General features: G+C 45.0%; 1 protein-coding gene across 6 annotated transcripts in view; it reads right to left on the bottom strand.

Annotated features, from left to right (window-relative positions):
* Positions 1 to 15,434, bottom strand: part of EPC1 (enhancer of polycomb homolog 1) — a 58,813-nt gene extending 43,379 nt beyond the window's left edge. For 2 of the 6 annotated variants that reach the window (XM_042816516.1, XM_042816515.1), the window contains exon 1: positions 22 to 197. In XM_042816516.1, the coding sequence (XP_042672450.1) occupies positions 22 to 174 (153 nt within the window). In that variant the 5' untranslated portion in view covers positions 175 to 197. Of the gene's footprint in view, positions 1 to 21; positions 206 to 14,552; positions 14,638 to 15,288 lie in introns of those variants that run through there. The other 4 variants (XM_042816518.1, XM_042816517.1, XM_042816522.1 and 1 more) reach the window with 4 other exon arrangements.
* Between the last annotated feature and the right edge of the window lie 8,081 nt (positions 15,435 to 23,515).

Below are 23,515 nucleotides of genomic sequence, written 5' to 3' on the forward strand. Positions count from 1 at the left end.
GGGGGGGGGGGTCTCACGTACCGACTCCTCTTCCTTCTCCATGCCCGTGGGCATCTGCGGCACGGCCCGGTTAATGGAGGCATATTCGGCCAAGTCGGGCAGGTCCTCGCAGCGGAAGACGGGCAGCGGCTTGGACGCGTCCAGCGCCCGGGCCCGGAACGACAGTTTGCTCATGTTAGGCGGCGATGGCGGCTCCGGCTGGGGAGGGGGGGGCGACAGCAAGAGCGCTCCGAGCTGAGAGCCGGACCCCGCCGAGCGCTCTCATGGAGAGACCGCGGCTCCCCCGGCGGGGCGGGGCGCGCTCCGACACGGGGCCCGGCGGCGCCGGCTGGGCTGGGCGCTGGCTCCGCTCCTCCGCCGCTCCGGCTCCGCTCAATACGCCACGGCCAACATGGCGGACATTAAACCTCGACTGGCCGCCTCTTTCAGCCAACCCCAGCGCCACAGCCATTCCCACACTGCATCGCGCAGGGGCGCGGGCACAGCGCCGCCCGGGGGAGAGAGCGCGCGGCGCGGGCACGGCAGCGCGGGCACGGCAGCGCGGGGAGAGCGCGGGGACAGCTCGCGGCGGCCGGCGGCAGTCGGCGGCAGCGGGCACGGGCGCCGCCGCTCTTCGCGACCCAGCGGCACGGACGCGGCTCCGCTCCGCAGCCTTCCGCTGCCCTCCGCTGCCGCGGGGAAGGCGGCGACCGCTGGTGAGGAGGCTAGGACGTTGCCTCCCGAGGGGAAGCCTTCCCCTGACAGACCCGCAGCCTGTCCCGGGACGCTGGGGAGAAGGGGTGGTAGTACAGCCCGGCCGTTCCCGTCGCCGGAGAGCGGCCGGGGCAGCCCGTCCTGAGCGCGTCGCTCGCTCGCTCGCTCGCTTACTCGCCCACTTACCCCTCGGGCCGGCGGTGGGGCCGCCCGTTCCCGTCGGAGCGCGGCGCCCCCACCAACGGCCGCAGCGGCGCCCGCGGGCTTGCGCGGCATTGGAGGGAAGCGGCGCCCCGAGCCCCGCGGCAGCCTTGCCCGCCCCCTCGGGCCCACCGCCTCTCGCTGACCCCAGCGCACGTTCGCGCTCACGGAGGGAGAAAGGCGGAGCGCGACGCGAGGAGCTGCGAGCGGCAGTTAGAGCGCTGAGGTGCGGGCACGTGAACCGCTCCAATTCCCGCCTGCATTGAAGCGATCTCTGCTACCCGCACCAGCGCTCTCCTAAGCGGGACGGCACGTCCCGAGCCTGCTTTCTCTCAGTGACATCTACCGGGCTGCCCCAGACGGCCTTATACGGGTCACAACACACTTCTCCCTGCCCGGTGCTGCCGATTCGACGAACGCTACAATCCACGTTATGACCGCTTCTGTTTATGAGATGCGGTAGCCAAAACCTGTTCTTTCTCTACCACATATTACTCTTAGGAAATGGAACTTTAGAAAAAAAAGGATATACAACCAAAAAAAAGGATTCGATTCGTTTGCTGATTTTTTAAGCCTGATTTCCCAGCAGGAGCATGGAACTGCTTCACCTGCTGTCACTGGCCCCTGGGACAGGGAGCTCTGCGTGGCAAGTGGCTCACGCTGTGAGAGACAGCTGCTAGGAACAATGTCACTTGATTTGAAATATTTTGTTTGCTTGTTTTTGAAAGGATGCTGGTATGAACCGAAGGGTATCATTCTATTCATTTGTGTTTCAGTAATTACAGCAAAGCCAAATGCAAGAATTGCATCTTGCTTTTTATGCTAATTTTAAAGCTTCAGCATTCCCTAGCTGGAAATAGTAATCCTAAAATAAATTGCATGTAAAACTTCTACAGAGTTTTTAACAAATACTGAATAATTTAGTTTATCCAAATAGCAGACAGAAAAGGCAGTGAAAAAGATAAATAGCAGCACATTGTCATGCATAGTCTTTGACCTCAAACCCCCAGTGAAAATGAAACACCCGGAAGCCAAGCAAAAAATAAGGCAATTATGTATGATTCTCCACTTTCACTGATGAAAGAAAAACAATACATAACAAAAAGCGAAGTACAGAAAACATCCTCAACTATAGAGTACTCAAGTTTAAGCTTATCCTTAATTGACCTTTGCATTTCTAACCCCTCTCTGGGCTGAAGTGCAGAGCGTGCACAACGGACAATAATACTTGGACACAAACAGGATGCAATAAGATGAAATGCTGGCCTCAAGCTCTTTTACTCATCAGCTTTTAATGTTTTACCAATAAAATACTGTCCAACTGTTTTGTGGCAAAAACTGATTAAACCTCAAAATCAGCTTAGTTAATTTGCTGGTGAGATGAGAATTGTGATTTGAGAGCAAGGATATTCCAAAGCAACGCAACATCAGCACCAATTTCAGTTCTACAAAGGTGATATCAGGAACAGTACAGAGCTTTTCAGAGGCAGGAATTAAAACAGACTGATAGGTGTTTCCATTTTATCTTCCGCTCTATATCTGCACATGCAGATATATTTTACATTTTGCCATTTTGGAGACATTTACCAAAATACTTTTACATTACATTTGTAGACATCAACGCTGCTCTCTGACAGCAGTCAATCTAAAATTGGTGTCATGTTTTGCATAACAACCCAAAGGCTTTGACAGCTCTCCGTAAAAGATCAGTAAGTGTAAATGTAGCTGCTGCAGAAAAATACTATTTTCCCTTAATCTCAGCAACAACAAATAAATGCATTTATACTGAATTTTTACATACAAAAGATGTGTCTTTTTACGCTGTGTTGTTTGTCAGGTTTATTAAATGAACAAACAGCATAATGCAGCATTTCTCTAGTTTAAAGTTGAGAAAGTGTATGGTATCCATTTAAAAAAGTGAAAATTAATGACCTGTAAGAGAAGTGAAATGTGATGAATACAATCATTTGAAACCCTGAGGAAGGTTTCTTCTTTCTCTTCTTTCAACAAACAGATGAAAATAGTTCTATAGCATCAGAGACTTTTCTTTAATACCCCATCTATTTATGATCTCAAAGAAATTATATTTAATAATGAGCTTTGTCAAAAAGAAAGAACTCTGCACAATGGTTTTAATATATAATCTGTCTAGATGGTAAAATAAAAGCAGATCTCAATATGCAGTCAAGGCTACTACATTCGGATTGAGCATTATGGGAGGAGATCCAGCAGTTTGTTCCATACAAACCTGCAGACAGTCTCTTACAGCACCCGACTTGGGTTTACGAAGCCTAATTACTTAACCTTCTATTTTGTTTCTAATTCTATAAAGAACCTGACAGCTTCTGTTGTTGTTGTTGTTATTGTTACTGCTGTTTAGTTGAAACTTCATTATTTATTTTGTTTTGTAGATTAAAATTTTTTGGAGTCAAAACCAAAAGGTTTTCAGTAGTTTCATTAAACATGGGTTGTCTCCTGAGCAGATTTCAGTATCGTCTCCCATTCTAACAGTGTTTGTGATTTCTAGTCAGAAAATAGCCTTGCATAAAGGCCTTATGGCTTAAATGGTGCACATCACTTTTGGTGCTTTCTGGAATCAAATAGTTCTATAATTTAAGGATATAAAACTTAAGGAGAAAGTTGTTAAACTTACATTCTCTGTTTTTAATATTTTCTTTTTAGTTTATCTCCAATTATAAAAATGTAAGTGTAATATAGAGGAGCCAAAGGTTGAAATCAAGTACAGAACAGAGGCTGACTTGTGTAATGTAAAGGCTAATATTACATGAATGAGTGAGAAAATAAATCTTCACAACAGTATGTAGTATGAACTGTGAACATTCCACTCTCCAGCCTCATTGCAGCAGTACTCTGTGTGTGCCCCCCAGCGAGGAGTCAAGCTGATATCAGAAATCCCACACATACTGATATCTCTGGCCACTTTTCCTGCACTTGCTTGAAACCATAGCAGCAGTTTAAAAGTAGAACATATGAAAGGTAAAGCATGTTTCTCATTCACCAGCCATTTAGAACAGTTGCTATAGAAGACACTACCATGTTTTACTGAGGAAGGTACTGTGGACACTAAGTTATATGCTAATTTACATATCCATCAATATTTGGAATTTCTGATTTTTTCTCACTCTGGGTCTATCTTATACCCAGTTTCTGTTGTTGCAGAACTCACTCACTTATCGTTTCATTGTATAGCAATTCTGATAAGCTGTTTTTTGCCTCTTAGCTCTGTAAAGGGTGACTACCCTGTACTGATAAAACATATCGTTGATATTTCTTCTCCATTTTCAGTAATCACGTACTGAGAAAAAGTCCATTATGAAACTGCCATACTTTGGTTTCATTCCTGAATGACTTACTCCTGGGGTATTCAAAAAAGCATAGGTGGTTCTTTCATCCTATAGTAAGAAGTAATGGACTCTGTATGCATATTTCCAGCTTACATTTGCTAGAAATTCTTCTGTTCAAGTTTAATCATCAGCTATATTTTTGTAATGTTCTATATAGCTACAAATAGCTATATTCATTTAAGTCATCTTGGTGAAGTGCTTGCAGTTTGAATTAAATTGAGCTAAGTGTACGCAAATATGACACTAAAGGTTATTCATTTTATAAAAAGTCACACGACAGTAGTAAGTGGTTGTGTATGGAAATTATCTTAACAGCATAAAGATTTCAACCATAAATGAATTGATGTAATCCGCAGTGCATTTCACCTTCTCTGCTGATGTCAACTACCTGTTCTAGAAGAGATAATGGAACTGTCAAACAAACTTACAGTGTGCAGACACCACACTACAAAGCTGGTATAGAATGCCTACGGTCTTATGCTGTTTTCTGAAACATTATTTAGTGTCTCGTAGCTTTGATATCTCAAAGAATGGTATGTTCACCTAGTTATTCTAGGAATCCCTGGTCAAGATACAACAGGTACGAAGCTTGCCTGAAGTTCTTAGTAAATCATAATTTGAAGTAGCAACTGAGTCAATCTCTGTTCCTCAACTCTTGTCTCAAAGAACGTTCTTCAACTTTTATATGTATGTGTGTATGTATATTTATCTGTATACACATACATAGATGTGTACATAAGACAAACCTGACAAATTTTTTATTCTGTAGTGAATGGGAAGGTACATGTACTGAAAGACCAACTATTTATATTACCTTTTATTTTTCTCTAACCACTTTTAGTTTACACTTCAGAATACAAAACAGAGCTGAGAAGAGATATTAAAGCAGTTGATATTTTATTTCTGTTCCTACTCAACACCTAGCGGTAAAAGCAATCCTTTAGACTCCTAAGCTGCCTTTTTTTTTTTTTTTTAATGCTTATTTTTTAATTTGGAGATATAACAACCTGATAAAATCAGAAACTGGGAAGTGTTAAGCACAAGCATGTGTTTTTTCCACTACAGAACCAATGACAGCTAATCTCACGAACAGTATCTTACAGTAATGTCTAATATAGCAGTGTTTCAGAACTATGTTTTCACCATTCTAAACAGAAATGCAGAAATTGACAACAAAATCTGAAGTTTCAGTTTGTTGCAAGTGGCCATACTTTAAATTGAATAAGGAATTACCATGTGATCAGTGGATTTCACATTTTAAAACTACATGCAGGAAGTCAGAAGAGAACTTCACTTTGCATTATGACCAATAGCTGAGCGTGAGCCTGTGGTTTTGTAATGCGTTGCCTTCATTAACGGTACTGGCTCAAGATACTGCAGTCCTGCTCTGACATCTTTGAGAGGCTGGGCACGTTGATACCACGCAGGGCACCAGATCTGGCCAGATGGAGCAAGTGTGTTCTGGGCAGCGAGCTGGCCGAACTGATGAGCAGAGCTATGATCTAGATTCAGCAGTGGAAGGAGATGTACTTCTGAGTGACAAAGACGAACCAGAACAGTAACACTTTAGGAAGCAGCAGGGAAATGCCTGTGAACTGTCCCCAAGGAATTAGGGAAGGCTCCTCTACAAGGCTGCTGATAGCCCAGCCGAAGTTCCCCTACACAGCATGGGGAACAAGCAGGAGGAGGTAGAAGCCATGGTGCAGTTAGGAAACCACAACCTAATTGCTATCGCAGAAATGTGATGAGACAAATCACAGGAGTGGAATTCTGCAATCCAGGGCTACAAGCTGTCTAGAAGAGATATGCAGGGAAGAAGGCTTGGGGGAGCTACCCTCCGTGTTAAGAAATGGGTAGATTGCAAAGAGCTGCCTCTGATGAGGCTGAGAGTGGGTTAAAATTAGGGACTGGACCAGTAAAGGACATCTGGAGGTCATGGCCACACGGTCAAAGAAAGCCTGTTTTTGAAGCCTTCTTGCTTCAGCTACAAGAGGCTTTGTGCTCACAGGCTCACATCCTGACGGGGGATTTCAACTATCCAGGTATCTGCCAGGAAAGCAATACAGCAGGCTGTAAGCAATTCAGGAGACTCCTGAAATGCCTGAGGACAACTCCCTTGTGCAGGTATAAAACAAACCAGCAAGAGATGAAATGTTACTGGATCTGGTGCTCATTGAAGGAGATGAAAAGTCATGGCAGTCAGACAGAGCCTCCAATGACTAGAAAAAAATGGAAACATTTTTAAGAAGGGTAGAAAGGAAGTCCCAGGGCAATGCGGGTGAGAGAGTTTCAGCTCAGTTTCAGAATGGGAAGATCATGGAACAGATACTGAAGCTATGGTAAGAGATAGGCAAGTTGAGGAGGGTGAAGTATAGGCTTCCATGATCCACTGCTTGAGTACAGACTAGGAGAAATCAGTGAAAGAAGTCCTGCAGAGAAGGTCCTGGAAGTACTGTGTCCAGGCCTGGGGCCCCCAGCACAAAAAAGACATAGAGTTGTTGGTGCAGGTCCAGAGGAAATCATGAGGATGCTCAGAGGCTGCAGCACTTCTGCAAGGAAAGACTGAGGGAGCTGGGACTGTTCAGCCTGGAGAAGAGCAGGCTCCAGGGAGGCCTCATTGTGTCCCTGCAGTACCTAAAGGGCATAGGCGGAGAGTTATAGGACAAGGGGGAACAGTTTTAAACTAAAAGAGGGGAGATTTAAGTTAGAAAGTGGGGAAAACTTTCACTCAGAGGGTGATAAGGCCCCAGAACAGATTACCCAGGGAAGCTGTGGATTCCCCTGAAGTGTTCAAGGCCAGGATGGGGCTGTGGGCCACATGGCTCTGCCCACAGCAGGGAGGTTGCAATCAGATATCTTTATGGTCCCTTTCAAAACAAGCCATTCTGCGATTCTCTGTGGCCACACTGCTCTTCATTCGTATCAGCATACTTGCTTATGAAGCTGCTCTGAATACCAAGTTGGGAACATGATTAAATACTTTAACAAAAGCAAACAAATAAAAACCAGCTATACAAATCAGAAGAAAATTCAGTTAAGAGATCCATGCCAACAGTTGTTCTCCCTAGTGAGATACAGCTTACTGCCACTGCCCTCGTCTATGTCATGATCCACTTTGTGAAGGCCATACACCATATGGCAGGCTGGAATGATATAAACACGTGCAAAAGGATTTGTGTTCGTAAGTGACCAAGCTGAGTGCAATTGAATGCATACTCAATACAGTAAAACACTGTCCTATGCTATATGTTTGAAAGCTTCTGCCTACCAAACTAGTATCTGAACTAGTCTGTAAGTAAGGATTTACTGTTTTCTTTCTAACTGGTTACATACCACTGCTTATGGGAGGAACTGTGTAGCTTCTAATAGGTTTAGAACAGACAACCTTTTTCCGCATGTGAAAATAGTGAGATGCCATTTTAGCAGGGCAATCCTACTCGGAGACTGTGTTCAGCCAGCCACACGTATTCAAAAGTTAAATCCAGCATACTCAGGGAAGAAGTCTAAACATAATCCTGCAATAAACAATTTACTATGGGCAGTACTGAAAACCTAAGCTGAACCTGAAAGGTGTAATGCCACTAAACATCACCCAAAATGACAGTTAAAGCCACCAACAATCAGTTATCTGTTTGGGAGGAAACTAAGTTAAGAAAAGAGTGGAAAAAGCCATTACTGCACTTCCGCTATTCCTCAAAATAATCTTTTAGAATGAAGTGGTAATGATTCTATTAATTTGTGAGAACACAAATTACTATAAATGAGTGAATTCCTTTACATTACACACCGTAGTTTGGTTAATATTTGTAAATTAAGTTTAAGATAACATTACTTAGACATTACTTGTCATGTCTAATAACTAGTCACGATCATATTTACAGTACAAGCACTTTATGCATGCTTGTGTGTGCATGCATGTGTAAATGACTGCATCAGAGCAATAAAAATGGATGACTGTTAAGGTTAACCTGAGGAAAATACATTGCCAGATGCCTTTCAGTGTTTAGAAAATGCAAAACACATGTGGGAGTTTGGCAGATGTTGTGAATGGAAATGTTTTGGTTTGGATGCAAAAATGAAGTTGTCCTGAGAATAAAGAGAGAACTCATGGTAAATTATTTTCTCTGTGTCTCTAACATAATTGGATTCAAGCTGACTTGATATGGACTCAGGGGTTGGTCACCCTGGAGAGCTGTGATCATAGAATGGCTTGGGATGGAAAGGACCTCAAAGATCATCGAGTTCCAACCCCACTGCTGTGGGCAGTGTTGCCAGCCACTCCAACAGGCACCAGATCAGACTGTGCAGGGCTCCATCCAACCTGGCTTTGCACGCTGCCAAGAATGGGCCATCCACAGCTTTTTGGTCAGCTGTGCCAGGGCCTCATCAGCCTCAGGGTGAAGGATTTCTGCCTTGTATCCAATCTAAATCTACCATTTTTTAGATACTGAAGTAATGTACAAAACTAGAATAAGAAAACATTTATTTCAGGTGAAATCCTCAAATCTGGTGCAAGGGCATTCTAAAAAACACAAAGAAGTGAAAAGCACCCTTCGCAAATTATTTAGAATGTAAGTAGCTGTGGCACTCTCCCTTGTTCCAACACAGATTTTACTCTTGTTCAGCTCTCCACTGGTCTTTCCAGGAGAAGGAGACAGACTGCTGTCATTAACCCAGAGGTTTCTGCAAAGTCAGGTACTGGTCTCAGGTGCCAAGTTTGCAGAAGTTCACCTAATTTGCAAGCAACTCAAGGAACGAGTTACCACTGAAGTACGTGACCTAATTAAAACAATTAAAATATACATATCAAAGGAGAACACGGAATGGAAAACAGTTTTTCCCATTAAAGTAGCTCACCTTGCCTAGAATTTCCAAATCTGCACTGACTGCTGCAACAGCAGATTTTCACCTTGGAAATTGACTTAGAGAAGACAAAAGAAATTAGAATACGTTCCAGTGGAATTCACATTCTTTGAGTGCTTATAAATGAGTATGGACCGAGCAGAATGTGTGCATATGGAGCCTATCAAATATATGTTGTTTTCCCTCTGGCATTCAGCACGGCTTTTCCTTAAGAAGGATGTCTATCACATATTTGTGATTCAAAGGAAGTGCCACAATCACACTGACTATTCTGCCCTGTATGGATCCCTTTAAGACTAGAAGAAATAATGCAGTTGCTCTACACAATAACGTTTTGAAATTAAATTTTAATTTTTCTTCAGGATAGAAAACTCCCTGAACTAATTTATCAGGGTAAGATGTCGTGTCTATGCCTGGCATTACAGATGACAAAAAGCTGCCAGGTAAAAGGATTCTGATACCCTTTTGGTCACCAGGTTATGACAGCAGCACTAGTACATGACTCCTAGTACATACATACAGGACCTATCCCTATAGTGGATGCCTATAGTGTTGAGTGGCCCTGATTGGACTCACCTATTTTTGACCTTGTTTGAACAAACACAAAATACTCTTATTTGTGTCCATAATTATTAAAGCTGCTCATGCCTCTGAGACTAGGGAGCTCTTGTTCACATTTAGCAAATTTCTTGGAGCTGTGAGTGGCAGACAGCATTAAGAACTAACATTTCATTACATATACCATGTACAAGTCATTTACATACTCATGTAAAATGGATCAGGTGAAGGAAGTTCTACGTTACACATCCGCAATACAGTGATTCCAGTTTACTCAGAGTATTACTTACTATTAATCCGCCGAAGCACGAGTTAACACCATCTTACAGGCCCATACCTCAGCACCCTGCCATATGCTTGTTCCCAGAGAAAAAGCAAAATGGAACCCTACACGAAGAGGTGTGCTCTGGGAGGAACCAGTCCTCAGCTCTGTTCACTGTCCCTGGGTCCTCCTATGTTTTGTTTTCTATTGTACAGCACTGCATGCCTCTGAGCAACTTTCCATTCACTGCCCTCTATAGCGGTATCTCCCTGCACAGCCAGCAAGAGCTACTACTCATGTATTAGTGAGCAGTTACCTTCTCTCTCTGTTGTTCACAGAGGAAAAGTTTAAGGTATGCAGAAATAATCATTTTTTAGTAAATGTATGTACATTTTAAGCACTGCAATGCCTACTTTAGGATTAAAATTCTGACCACTAATTTTAGGCTTTTGCCATTATCAGAAGAAACCTTAAGAAACAGAACACCCTATTAAGTAAACGTATAGTACTAATATTATCTTGCTGCTGGGGCCTGTGGTAACATGATATACTGGAAACAGAACTGAGCTAAGAGTCTAAAGAAGTGCTGGGGAGCTGGAACTGCTGGTCATACGTGTCAAAGTTTTCTTTGTTTTCACTGCGGTAAATCAGAGAAATTCTGTTTCACATTGCTGATTTCCTCCCTCCATGAATTTAGCGATGCGCTTAAAATTCTAGATTGTTTCAAGGACTCAGACCTCTTCATTACAACATGAATTATGTTCTTCAGCCATTTGGTAGAAGAGGAAAAATACAAAGAACGTCAGAAGGTGGAAAGATGCTCTAAACTCTGACTTACAGGAAAAAGAGCAGATTATTTCATAACTCTCAAGAGCCATACAAGTTGCAGTCTGGAAGAGGCATGGAGGAACCTGACTTCCTACAGCAGGAGAGTCTGGAGCAAGAAAGATTCTCAGCTGGGGAACAGGTTACCACTGAAGAAAGCTTTTTATACAGTGTTCATTGCTGTAACTCGATACTGACATGTATGATGTGGACTACTACAGATAACAAAGTCATAAAACAAGGAAGGAGAAACAAGATTCTATGTCCAAAGGATTTATAAAATAGGAAGACCTCTTTATTCCCCCTCTTGAAACCTTGTTGAGTGTTGAACTGAAGACTGGATGAATAGTTTAGAACCCTCAAAAAGGAAGAGCCAGGCGATGTAGCCATCAAAGTGTGTTACCACACATAGGAAAATAAAGAATGTTGATATATGAAGTGAATAAAGCAGGAGGTATGGCCTTTACTTGAAACAAGTCTCAGATGATATTCCCTCATACCACAAACACACATCTGTCTACACATCACTATTGGCTAATAGTGGAAGCTGGTTAAATCTGCCTGTGGTCTGTAATGTATATCTGCACCTCTATGACAACTGTAGACAGCCAGCCATCTTCACCTGCTGTCTCTTACTGACACCAGGAACATTGGTAGGATGAGCATCAGGAAGGTACACAGAGGTGGTGGGAGCACAGCTCCGGTCCATCGGTCAGGATGAGTCCATATGTTAGAAAAGATTATCTGGTTTACAATAGCATGCCATACTTCAACGAGTTCTAAACCAGGAGAGCCAAATACCTTAAAAATGCATGTGGAGCTCACACAGAGTTTTTAGGTAAATAGGAGAAAATCATATCAGCTTTGCTACCCCGTTTCCAAACATAAAAACCCAGCAACATCAACAACATCTAATAGCCTAACAACAATAACCACTGCAAACTCTTGTATTTAGATCCTGTGGTATTCCACAGCCAGGCACATGGACATGTCAGAAGGGGAAACGTGCAACCAAGACAAAACCACTCCTCAGTAATGGCTTTTCCAGACAGTTCTGCATAAGATACAGGAGGTAAATTAATTGTGATACAGCTTTGAGAGGATGCTAAATCTTAATCAATTCTTATTCCATATTGGCAACCCATCTGCTGGAAACTGTTTCTTAATAAACAATGGCTCAAAAAAGGAGGAAGCCACTAAGTTGCAAAACATCAGCGCTTCACTCCTCCTAACTTAGAAATTCTTGAGAGGAGCGCAAATAGACGCTTTCAGAAGGTTCAGCATCCAAGCTGCAAAACCACAACCAATGTTAAGTACCCTGAACTGAATGGAAGAAAAAAAAAAGCAAATTCCTACTGAGAATTCTTGTTCTTGCTGTCCTGGACTAGAAGCCGCCTCTGAGCAGCAAGGCCACCGGCAAATGGTTCCTTTGTGGCCTGCACGTACGCACTGCAGCCACAGAAATCACACCTCTCTAGGCCTCGTGGCGGGGTGAGCAGGAGCACAAAACTGCCTTCAGAAGGTTACGGTTTGCTCACCGTTGTTATCTGCGGATGAGCAAACTAAACACTGGTCTATGTGATGTAAAGAAAAAACAGAAAGTGGTATCAGAATAACTCAGATTTAAACAACCCAGAGGTTCTCCAAGACTTACAGTAACAGTTTCAAGGAGCTCTGCTGGTGTAACCCCAAATGCTCACAGTGTGACCTGGCCATCTCCTTTCGGATTCAGGAAACGTCCAAAATCCTTCCCAATGGGCCCAACTGTCATACTTTCCCTCCTCTGAGGGCCCTGGAGACATAATGGCCGTATTGAACCTTCACGGCCCAGCAAGGCTCCACATCGCTGCCAAGGCCTCATGCAAGCAGACTGTGTCTGACAGAGAGAGGAGATCCTGAGAGCTGACTGCTGTCTGCTTGTGGTGACTCTTACCATAGGGAGGTTACGAGGTGTACCTACCCAAGGTAAAGTAAGTCCTACCTTTATTTTGTGAGAGAGGGGGAGATGGACTGAAGTTGTGCATCAGTTTGCATTTAAACTAAATAACTTCATCAGCAAGCTTTCTTAAATATATATATGTACATTTTTAAAAGTTAAAATGCTCATGAGAAATCTAGAGATGGTTTTCAAATAGTTAAATATTTGTCAGATGTATTCTTTAAGAGTAATAGAAGTGTAATAAAGACACAGAGGTCTGCGCCATGATCAACTTTGTGTCACTCCTGAGTAATGGGCACACTGACACCTCAGAAGTGCGCTAGATTTGGTATTAAATTTATTCTTAAACCTGTTGAGCTTTCTGCTATTTGCTCTGCCGTGGGCTTGGCTCTGCCTTCCCAACCATCTCCTCACAACATTAATCACTTCTGTTTTCTTAAATGCTGAATATAGGGAGCAGAAAGCCTTGAAAATATGGCACGTAGAGCTGAGGTGGTCTGGGGATTGCAACAAAAGAAAAGGAACATGGATTGAGACATAGATGCATAGATGCAAACCACTGTTCCAGTTAAAGCAGGAGAGACAAAGCCCACCCACTTCAGGTGAATCCTGGTTACAATCTGAAGAAATAGGGTTACATTTTGCATTCTTCACACCCCATCTCCCCGCACAACCCAGACTCCTGCCGGCAGACAGATCCGCGCACACAGGGAAGAGGCACCTCGGGGCCGATGCCAGCGGTGCACGCAGCCTCTAAGTTCCCCACACAAACAATGGGCGAGTTGCACAACCGGTGCGTGCCGGAGCCTTCCATATTGTATGGAAAATCATCTCAAAGCGTTTCATTTGCGGCCACCGCAAAATCATTTTGGGGGTGGGGCTGAAAATCTCCTCACTGAGAGAAACTGACCTCTGGATACCGGAGGAAAAAAAAAAATTAAAACAACAACAAAAAAAAAACAAAACATAAAATAGAATAAATCTGCTTCATGCCACCGAACGGCAAAGGGTGAGGTCATGCCTGTGCCGGGCCCCGGTTGGCGCAGCACCACAGTTCTCCACGACACAATTCCATCGCTCTCCCTCCGACCCGCGCTGCGCTGCTCGGGGGGGCGGCGGTACAATGGGGCCGCGCAGCTCCGCGCCCACCTCCCCCCCCCTCCCAAGGCGGCCGCAGCGCCCGCGAACAAAAATCCCCACCCCACCCCCCCTAAAGCGGGGCGGAAAAATGCGCCGAAGAAGATGCCCCCAATCACAAAATGTCTCCCGAACGGCCCTTCTGAGAGGGAAAAGAACAAATAAACAGCCCCCTCCACCCCCCCTCGCCACCCCCCATGACATCTAAATGAAGAGCGCAGAAATAAGGGCCTTTATATAACCGACGCTTTACGCCTATCGCGGTCATGGCATAATTTGTAAATAAAAGGTCACGATTTGGTACCACGCACCCCAATGTGGTGTCAGCCCCTCCACAGCCCGGGGCTGCCTTCCCCCGGACTTCGGACCAAAGTCATCCGCCGGGAGACCCCGCGGGCGCCTTTGTGAACTCGGAGCCGCATTGTGCGCCGGGGCCGGGGAACACCGGCCGGGGACAGAGAAAACCCCACCGAAAGGGCAGAGCTGAGCCCATCGAAACGCCGAGTTCGGGTACTCCCATACGGAACTCGGAGCGCTCAGCCCCAGCGCGCGGAATCGCGCGGAGCCGCCCGGAGCCACGGGCGATATTAAGGAGACACCGGCGGGCGGAACGCGCCGCTCCGTTTTGTTCCCCGCACAGGGAGAGCCGTCCGCAGCCCCGCGCAGCGCCGCAGCGCCCCACATTTCCGCCCCAAAGCCCCGAACTCACCTCCGGAGACGGCAATCCCCGCGGAACGGCCGCCGCGATGCGCCCCCGGCAGCCCCCTCCATGCTGCGAAGGGCTCTCGGAACATCTTTAAAATGTTTCGCAAATGCAAAAAGTCAGACTTTTTTTTTTTTCCTCCTCCCTCCCCCCTCTCGCTCCCCCCTTCCCCCCCCTCCCGCACGGGGCGGAGGAGGCGGCGGCTTTCCCCGCGGGGCCGGAGCGGGCGGGGGGGGCGGGGGGGGCAGAGCGGGGCCGGAGCCGCCGGGGGCTGCGGGGGGCTCCGAGGGCAGCGCTCCTCGCCGCTCCCCCCGCCCCCCTCTGCCGCCGCCGCCGCCTGGAAAAATGCAGTGTGCCATTTTCCAGCCGCCTTCCTCCAACACAGGACCAAAGTGTAGCGCTGGTTTTCGGTGACACTGCAAAACTACGGCGCAGCCCCCCACCCCCAGCCTCCCTCCAAGCCCGCCTCGCTCCCCCTTCGATGAGAGCAGCCGCCTCCTGAGAACGGAGCGATGAAAACGGCCGGGGGAACCATCCCGAGGCGCGGCCGCCCCCGCCCCCCGCAGCCGCCGCCCCGCGCATCCCCTCGGCCCGCGCCCCCCGCAGCCCCGCAGCGCCCTCCCCGCAGCCCCCGGAGCCGCTCCCGCCCGGAGCCACAGCCGCGATCCTGAGGAAGGGGGGGACGGGGAGGGGGGCGGCTGAATCCCACCAAGCGCTCCATTTTACAGCTAGAAATACGTACCTTGCGAAAGGGCTAAATTAACGCTAAATTCAACAGATACGTCCGTTATGGCAGGAATAGTTTTTCCATAAATACGGGTTTAAAAACCCCTCCTCATACTGACTGACAGAATGCTACCATGCTGCCCACAAACAAAATGGCTGTGGCACCGAGTTTGGTGGTTCCTCCCACCGTGCCTCCCCCCGGCCTCCAGGAAGTGCTGGAAATCCGAAATAAAATCAGCACCGAAAGTGCCGCGCCGCGTCCCAACCCCGCCCGGCCCCGCGGGCACGGGGCGCAGGCACCCACGGAGCACTTTTCTCGAGGATTTTTATTGTTTTTCGGAGGGCATCAATCACTGGGGACGTACATCACGGCGTAATCCGAACTTCCTGCTTTACATATTTATAAGGGCTTTCACCTATCTTGGCCCGCTTTCAGATGAAGTGGGTTGGGAAATTGGATGCTGCGCGTCTACTTTGCGCGCTGAGTCAGGCGCTGCCGGAGTCGCGCTGCCAGCACACGGCCACGGCCACACGGAATCTTACAATCAGAGACTCGTGGAATAGGTAAGCGTGGAAAGGACCGCCAGGATCAAGTCCAGCTGTGACCCGTCCCCACTGTGCCCGCTAAGCCACGTCCCGGAATGCCTCATCTTCACGTTTCTTGAACACCTCCGGGGACAATGACTGCACCACTTCCCTGTTCACACCCATCACCACTCTTTCAGAGGAGAAATTTTCGTATGTGACCTGAGCTAACGAGAACCTTGCCCTAACAGCAGGGCTCAGCACGATGTGACGTCACCCCATCCCTTGTGCTGGCACTGCCAGTGAGCACGTAGGCATGGACGTGGGGACATGGCATGGGAGTGAGTGTGCCCAGAAAGGACCCAACATTTGGGCCTCTTGCGTATAAGTACCCATTTTGTTACATTTATGGTTTTGAATGTGTGGATCACAGTAACCTGCAGGAATGGTGGTTCCTGTGGAAGTCCTCTTGGATTTTCTCTTATTGTCACCATGTATAGTGCTACAACCTTTAACTTTGATATTCAAACTAAAAATAAATAAATACATAGGAAAATTCAAAGCCAGGCTGGATCAGGCTCTGGGCACCCTCGTGTAGCTGTAGGTGTCCCTGTTCGTTGCACGGGAGTTGGACTAGATGGCCTCTCTTCCAACTCAAGCAATTCTACGATTCACTGATAAGAACATCAGAGTATGCCCTTCTGAGCCAGCATCCTTCTGGGCCATAGCACAGCCCCTGCACACTGCTCCCTGGACTCCATGGGGCCTGATTCATCCCCACGAGAGCCTTTCGATTGCCCTCAGTGGGAGTTGCAGTGCAGACGCTGCCAGACCTGCTGAGCCTGATCCTGCACTGATGTAAAGCCTGGAATTAGCCTTCCCATCCACTGCTGTTCTAAATCTTTGTCAGGCTCTGAAAAAAAAAAAAAAAAAAAGAAATAAAACCAAAACCCACCAGTGTAATTGGTGGGTTTGTTCCTGAAACACCTCATATTTCCAGGTCTTCAATTTAAAAATATATATATCGTCAAAAGAACAGAAAGCAAATTTTGTCATAATTGTTTTTTTGCACTATCATGATATCTAGCAGCCCTAATCCTGACAGATGATTACAATAATACACCATCTTGAAATGTAGGGCAAAAAGATAATTCCTGCCCTGAGGAGCTCCAAAGTGTGAGACAAAAGGCAGCAGATGGCTCCGGGCAGCTGAGGAACAATGATGGTATCGATCAGGCGGACGTGCCGCACACCGTCAGCCCAACTCCTGTCCTGTGCACACATCACAGCAAAGAAGACAGTGTGGAACTGAAAGAAGAAAAATAATTGTTCTTGTGGCCATTTAGAAAGGACTTCTCCAACAACAAGGGCAGCGTGGAAGAAAGTGTGAAGACATTCCTATGAAAAAGCAGTGGATGAACTACAGAATTCCAATATAATGGCGTTATTTTGTTCATGATAGCACAACATGGATAAAGGGTGGAGTTAGCTGTGTTAGCATTGAGAACACAGGCACAGAGCTTAGATTTGATATAGAAAGGAGAGGCAACGGAGTATCCTACATGTTTTGTGACATGAAAAAATGCACAAGCTAGACCTGGAAGCAGTCAACAAGTCCTAGAAATAAAGATTTACAGTGGTTTGACTTAGACAGGTGTGAAGAGATGTATCTGCTGAGATCAATTCATTAAAAAAAAAACAACAACAACAACAAAAAACCCTCAGCATTTTTTAATAACAATCAAAGTGTTTTCAAACCATGAGTTGAGGGCTATAGCTTGCTCATCTGAACTTCCCTCCCTGTATGTGGTGACTGTGCACGTGGTGCTTCTACAGGCAGTGCTTGTTGTACTGCTCTCCAAAGTGTCCTTCACACTTGGCACACAGCTGGTTGGGACCAGAACCACCACAAGCACTGGAAAAGATCCTTCTCCTGGCACCTGTTCTGAGGAAACTGCAGCCTTCTTGCAATTCTCCGTATCTTAAATGGTCACCAGTCTCTGTCCTAAAACATTACAGGTCTCATTGGCCCTGTGCCCGAAATGGAGCAGTGAGGGAAAGGCTGCAGCTCTGTTGGTAGAGGAGCTGCACCAGGAGGAGCACAGTGTGGCTTAGAGGGCCATGGTCTACAGCTCATACTCTATAAATTCTTTGTCATTTGGGGTTAGGTTTTTAAATCTGATTAAGAGTTGCAAGAAAAGTGGAACAATACATTCTTATGTTTTAAGAATGGCCCTCATTTGATTCAGTGTCAAGATTTCCCAGATTTCCTGCTACTGAGAGCACCACTCCATTCCACACTTTGTGTTGTCTGATGTTAGGTGTGAGATCTTACTCAAAAGGGCCAAATGGGACATTTGTATAGGAGCAATAAAGAAATTAGCTGTACTCTAACACAAGAAAGTGTCTAAAACAAATAGCATTCACGTAACATTTCCTTACTCAACTTAGTAGAACTACTGTTTACAGTCTGTTTGTTGTATAATTGTCTTTATTGCTCTTTATCTTTCATTTCCATTAATCTTTATCTTACCCATAAAGATTTAACTCTGCTGCCATATTTCCAAGTAGGCCTCTGTCTCTACACTTGTAATAAATAAATTACTCTAATCTTCTGACAGTATTTCTCTTGATGTCTTTACAAAGTAAATGATCGATTCTGCGTGGTAAGTAAGTCATTAGGTAGGCAGCAGTAGCTGGAGGATTTCTGAGTGCTTTTACCACTGCTATGCAAATTACAATTTCTTTTCATAAAAATGGCATCGAATGTTTCTCACTTGAAAGATCACCAAATGCATAAATATTTTGCCTTGTAATTCAGTGGATAAGGTTCACGTAGCTGCATAATTGCTCCTGAGGAGTTTAAGGAACTGATTTGCTGTAATTTGGAAAATTCATGAATTATAACATAAGAATGGATCACTGATGCCTGACTGCATAAAAGAGGACATCAGACTTTCCTGCTTGATTCTTCTTTGAGCCAGGCCAGATATTTTTAAAAGCCATCCTATCTTGACTGAAAATACATAGTGATAAATAAACCACCACAGTATTTGCTAAATTCCTACAGTGATTGCTTAACTCCCTCAACATTTAAGGTACAGGCCTTGTAACCAAAGAAACCACTCCTTTCCATCTCTCCTTGTGCACATTCTCACACAGCAGCACGTTCCTCCTTGCTCTGGAAGTTACACGGTCGTAGTGTTGCTCCCCAGTTTGTCAGCAGCCGTCATACTTCATGAGTCATGCACGCGAGAAGCAGGTGTATGACGCAGGCAGCAGGCGCACTGTTTGCCACCTGCTGAAGGAGGGGAACACCTCTTTGTGCTGGGGCCTCATTTTCGAATACTTTTTCATTAGACTAGCTAGATCTAAATAACACTATGATCACAGGTATATACACGTCGTTCACCTTTTTCACATCATTCCTGGAAGAGCAATCAATTAGCTACAAAATGCATGGGAGTCTTCTGGAAACAAAATAAAGCAGAACAAAAAACCCCACAGAAATAAACCTCCAAAACATCTGTTGCTGGTCATTGCCAGACTGTGTCACACAAAGCACACAGCTTCTTTTTTCTCCTTTTGTTTGTGCCACAAAGATGATAAAGGGCCTGGAGCATCTCCGCTATGAGGAAAGGATGAGAGACCTGGGTCTGTTCAGCCTTAAGAAAAGAAGACACAGAGTTGGTCTTAATAATGTTAATAAATATCTGAAATATGGGAGCCAAAGAAACACGGCCAACCTCTTTTCAGCTATCTATGGGAACAGGACAAGGGGAAACAGCCATAAACTGGGGCACCAATATGCGAAGGAACTTCTTCATAGTAGGTGTGGTGGAGCACTGGAACAGGCTGCCCAGGGAGGTTGTGGACTCTCCTTCTATGGAGATATTCAAGGCCTGCCTGGACTCCTACCTGTGAACTCCTACCTGCTGAGGGAGCCTGCTTTAGGGGGTTGGACCTGATGACCTCTGGAGGTCCCCTCCAACCCCTACAACTCTGTGATTCTCAGCAATTCTGTGATTTTGTGTTACATCTTTTATGGTGGTCTGAAATTCTCTTCTCAGATCCACTGTACAGAGTGGCTTACTCATAGCATTAACAATTTTCACCACGCTTGGAAAGTGTTGCTGGAGGAACCACATTGTTCCATCCTTTGAGAGTTAAATCTGTGTTCACGTGGAAGTCCTGTGTGATAGTATGCTTATGAAAAGATTACTGCTGCTGCACCATGTTAACCCAGATGTATTTCAGAAAGTTCCTGTCTTTTAGTTGTCTGCATTTAATTTGATGGGGAAAACTTTGGGTATGAGTTCAGAATCAAGTCAGAAAAAAAAATGAATCCCACTGTAAAACCTTTCTTTTCTGTTTTATCTCCTTTCCTGTAAAAACTTTGGCAACTGCTTGCCTGGGATTGTTCTGCATACTTTCCTTGTTATGTGCTGATATTTGGAAGAGTTACATCAGCCTTCGTGTTGTTATTCCAGGCTGAAGGTTATTCAGTGCTTTTGAATCCAGTAAGGTGCAAATGACCCATTCCTCATCCTTGTGTTGAAACTGAAGCTCAAGAAGAATTCACTGAGATTGTTACAAGCAGCAGTGATAGTTAAAACATCCTTTGTTGACTTGCACGCATTTCTTTTATGTCTACAGTGGTTCTCATGTGAGCACAGCAGTTGCTTCTGTTGTCGAAGTACTTACAGTGTGTTATGCCAAAATGAGGAAACGTGCAAGTGATGCATCTGCTTTATTAAATGCAGTCTTCTGATAATTAAAGGGATCCCTTACAGATTTTATTAAGACATTTTCATTACACTGTTGGAGACAATTTCCCCAGTGTAATTTTTTATACCTACGAAATTTCAGCAGAAACACCGTGGATTCAGAGGAGGTGAAAGGCAGCTTCATACCCTCTGTGTTCAGCTGACTTCCCTGTTGACTGCTCCATGTGCTCAGCAGATTTTATCTGTTCTTTCCTGAATTCACGTTTGTCATTTAGAATAAAGGGCCACTGTGGGAAACATCTCAGAAATGTTTGGAGTTACTCACAGCGTTCACTTTCACTGCTGCTGGAAACGAATGCATCATCTGCGCAACAAAGACAACACTGTCACAATTCAGTTTTCCTTTTTGAAATGTCCTGGCGACAGTGACACACTGAATGGATGGTGACTTTGTCAGCAAAAGCTTCATTAGCACAGGAAGAGCGTATTGAGGCAAATTAAAGAAAAACTACAGCTAGGGTAGTTCTGTCTGAGGTGGCTGAAATGATGTCTTTTACAATCCCAGATTCAGCAAAACTATGAACCTTCCCCATCCTCCCCACCGTCCTACATTTGCTACAGTGATGACAGAGACTTTCATTCCTGCTCTGCTCATGTACACGAAATGTGATTCTTGCTCTGCTTCTTCCACTCATATTGGCCTTAATTGTAGCAGCATCTCTTAGCAAGGGGCAAGAAATCTTTGTGCTCTGTCAAAAAACTGCTCCATATTTTCCACAAATAAAAAAATATCAGACCAGAAAGAAAGATTATATAGAGTAGATCGTGTACATGTATTGCCAGCTGGGTCATAACACCCATTTACAAAGTGAATTTCCAAGAAATGTTGCCAGAGCCCTTTTGATCCTAACAAAGACAGAGAATGTGCACAGCATCCAAAGCTGTTACACAGAGATCTCAGTGTTGATGCTTCTCTGTGGTTTGTAGATGGCACACTTGCAAGTGATGAACTACACGTGTAACACTGGCCATTAAGCAGTACAGAAATCTGACTCATTCTCTGGTATAAAGCAGGAAAATCCTTTAGATTTGTCTTACACTCAAAGGTCAAATTAAAAGAGGTATGTTATCAGTCTTAAAAAGGAAGAAAGGACAACTTAACAGCTTGTAAATATATGCTTTATCTACTTAGCTGTGTATTTCTTTCTCATGTCAGATGTCTCTTTGTTTTCAGAACTAGCACAGAATTTCTTTTGTCATCATAGAACTGCGACATTTACCTTATGAATACCCACCAACTTTTCTCCTGATTTAGCTTTCCCTTGAATTATTTAGCTTCAAATTTCTTATTTTTAGCAAACCAAATCATTTCAATCATTTATAATGCAAGTTATTTGCAGCCATATTTGCTGTCTTATGACTATTTTTTTTTTGTTAGTTTGTTTGTTTTTAAAGGGAGCAAATAACAAGATTTTGGCTGTCCAGCAAAAGCGTGTATTCTAGTATGTGTTCCTTAGGAAAAGAAATTCCTGTTCATTCCTATTTTTGTCATTCAACTATTAAACTCAATATAAAATTTAAATAGATTGCCAGTTCAGCTCAATCTTTTATAGAGCATGCATTGAAATACAGACCATTACAATGAGGCTGGCTAGTTTTCTTTCGGCTGGGCAAAACCTGCACAAAGTCCAGTTGCATCTCGTCTCTTCAGTAAGGAGAATGAAGCTGTGAGAGGTCTGGAGCAGAAGTCTTATTAGAGACAGCTGAGGAAACTGGGATGGTTCAGTTTGGAGAAGAGGAAATTCATGGGAGGCCTCACTGCATGCTACAACTGCCTGAAGGAAAGATGTAGGGAGGTGGGTGTTGGTCTCTTCTCCCAGGTAACAGCAATAGGTAGTGGCCTCAAGTTGTGCCAAGGGAGATTCAGGTTGGATATTAAGAATAAAATTATTCCCAGAAGGGGAGGTATGGACACAAGCTGCCTGGAGAGGTGGTGCAGTCAACTGGAGTCCTTGGAGGCATTCAAGAAAAAGCTAGATGGACGCGGCACTGAGTGACGTGGTCTAGAGTGGTCACAGGCATGGGCTGATGGCTGGACTAGATGATCTTAGTGGTCTTTCCAACCTTGATTCTATGATTCTGTGATACTGTGGGTAAGGGCCTAAGCCTTGGCCACTGATTTTCCTTACCTACTGCCAGGCTGTGTTAGTGTTAGGATAACAACTGTCCTTCACTGCTCAGTGTACTCCTGCGCTATCAGGTGCTCCCAAGGTTTCATTCCTAGTGCTTCTGTCTGTCCCAGCCTTCTTCTCTGCTGTATTTAGTGAATGTTTTCCTTTCTGACTTCTGGTCTTGTCACAGAATACATTCACAGAATACATATCTTGCTCTCCGGACTGATTCATCCACTGTTTTTTTGATCCCATCTCCACTTATGGTTAAGCTGCTGTCAGCTGGCCAGCATATCCGGGGCATGCACAGAGCACTGACTGCACCTTTTCAATCCTCACTCAGGGCAGATCCATATATTAAGAAAGAATCTTCCTGACCACGTCAGTCAGGAAGACCCACGCTCTTTTGGCAACTGTTTCTCCACCTGTTATCCACCAGCTGATGTGGGTGCCCCTCACTGCCCTATGCAGTGCCCAACATCCTTCTGTCACCAGCCAGATACCCTGAGTGCTGTCAGTCCTTCTCAGGGCTGCTGCATGCTCCTGTATAAGGCTCAGCCACTTTTTTTCATCTCTTGCATGACTTTCTATTTTATTTCTCCTGTTGCGACCTTCACTCCTCTCTTTCTCCCCGTTTCACAGTCACTGTCTGCTGTTCTTTTCCCATATGAGTTTTCCCTTTCTTTCCATTTGCAACACTATGTTTCTGAATTTTATATCTTTGGCACTGTTATTTCTTCTTCTTCTGCCTAGAAGATAAGGCTTATAGGCTCATAGAATTTTAAATTATTTGGCAGATCAGCATACTTGGAGTGTAGAG

The sequence above is a fragment of the Centrocercus urophasianus genome, unplaced genomic scaffold (assembly GCF_019232065.1).
Source record: "Centrocercus urophasianus isolate 14NV4802_14NV808 unplaced genomic scaffold, USGS_Curo_1.0 seq_16, whole genome shotgun sequence".
Taxonomy (NCBI): domain Eukaryota; kingdom Metazoa; phylum Chordata; class Aves; order Galliformes; family Phasianidae; genus Centrocercus; species Centrocercus urophasianus.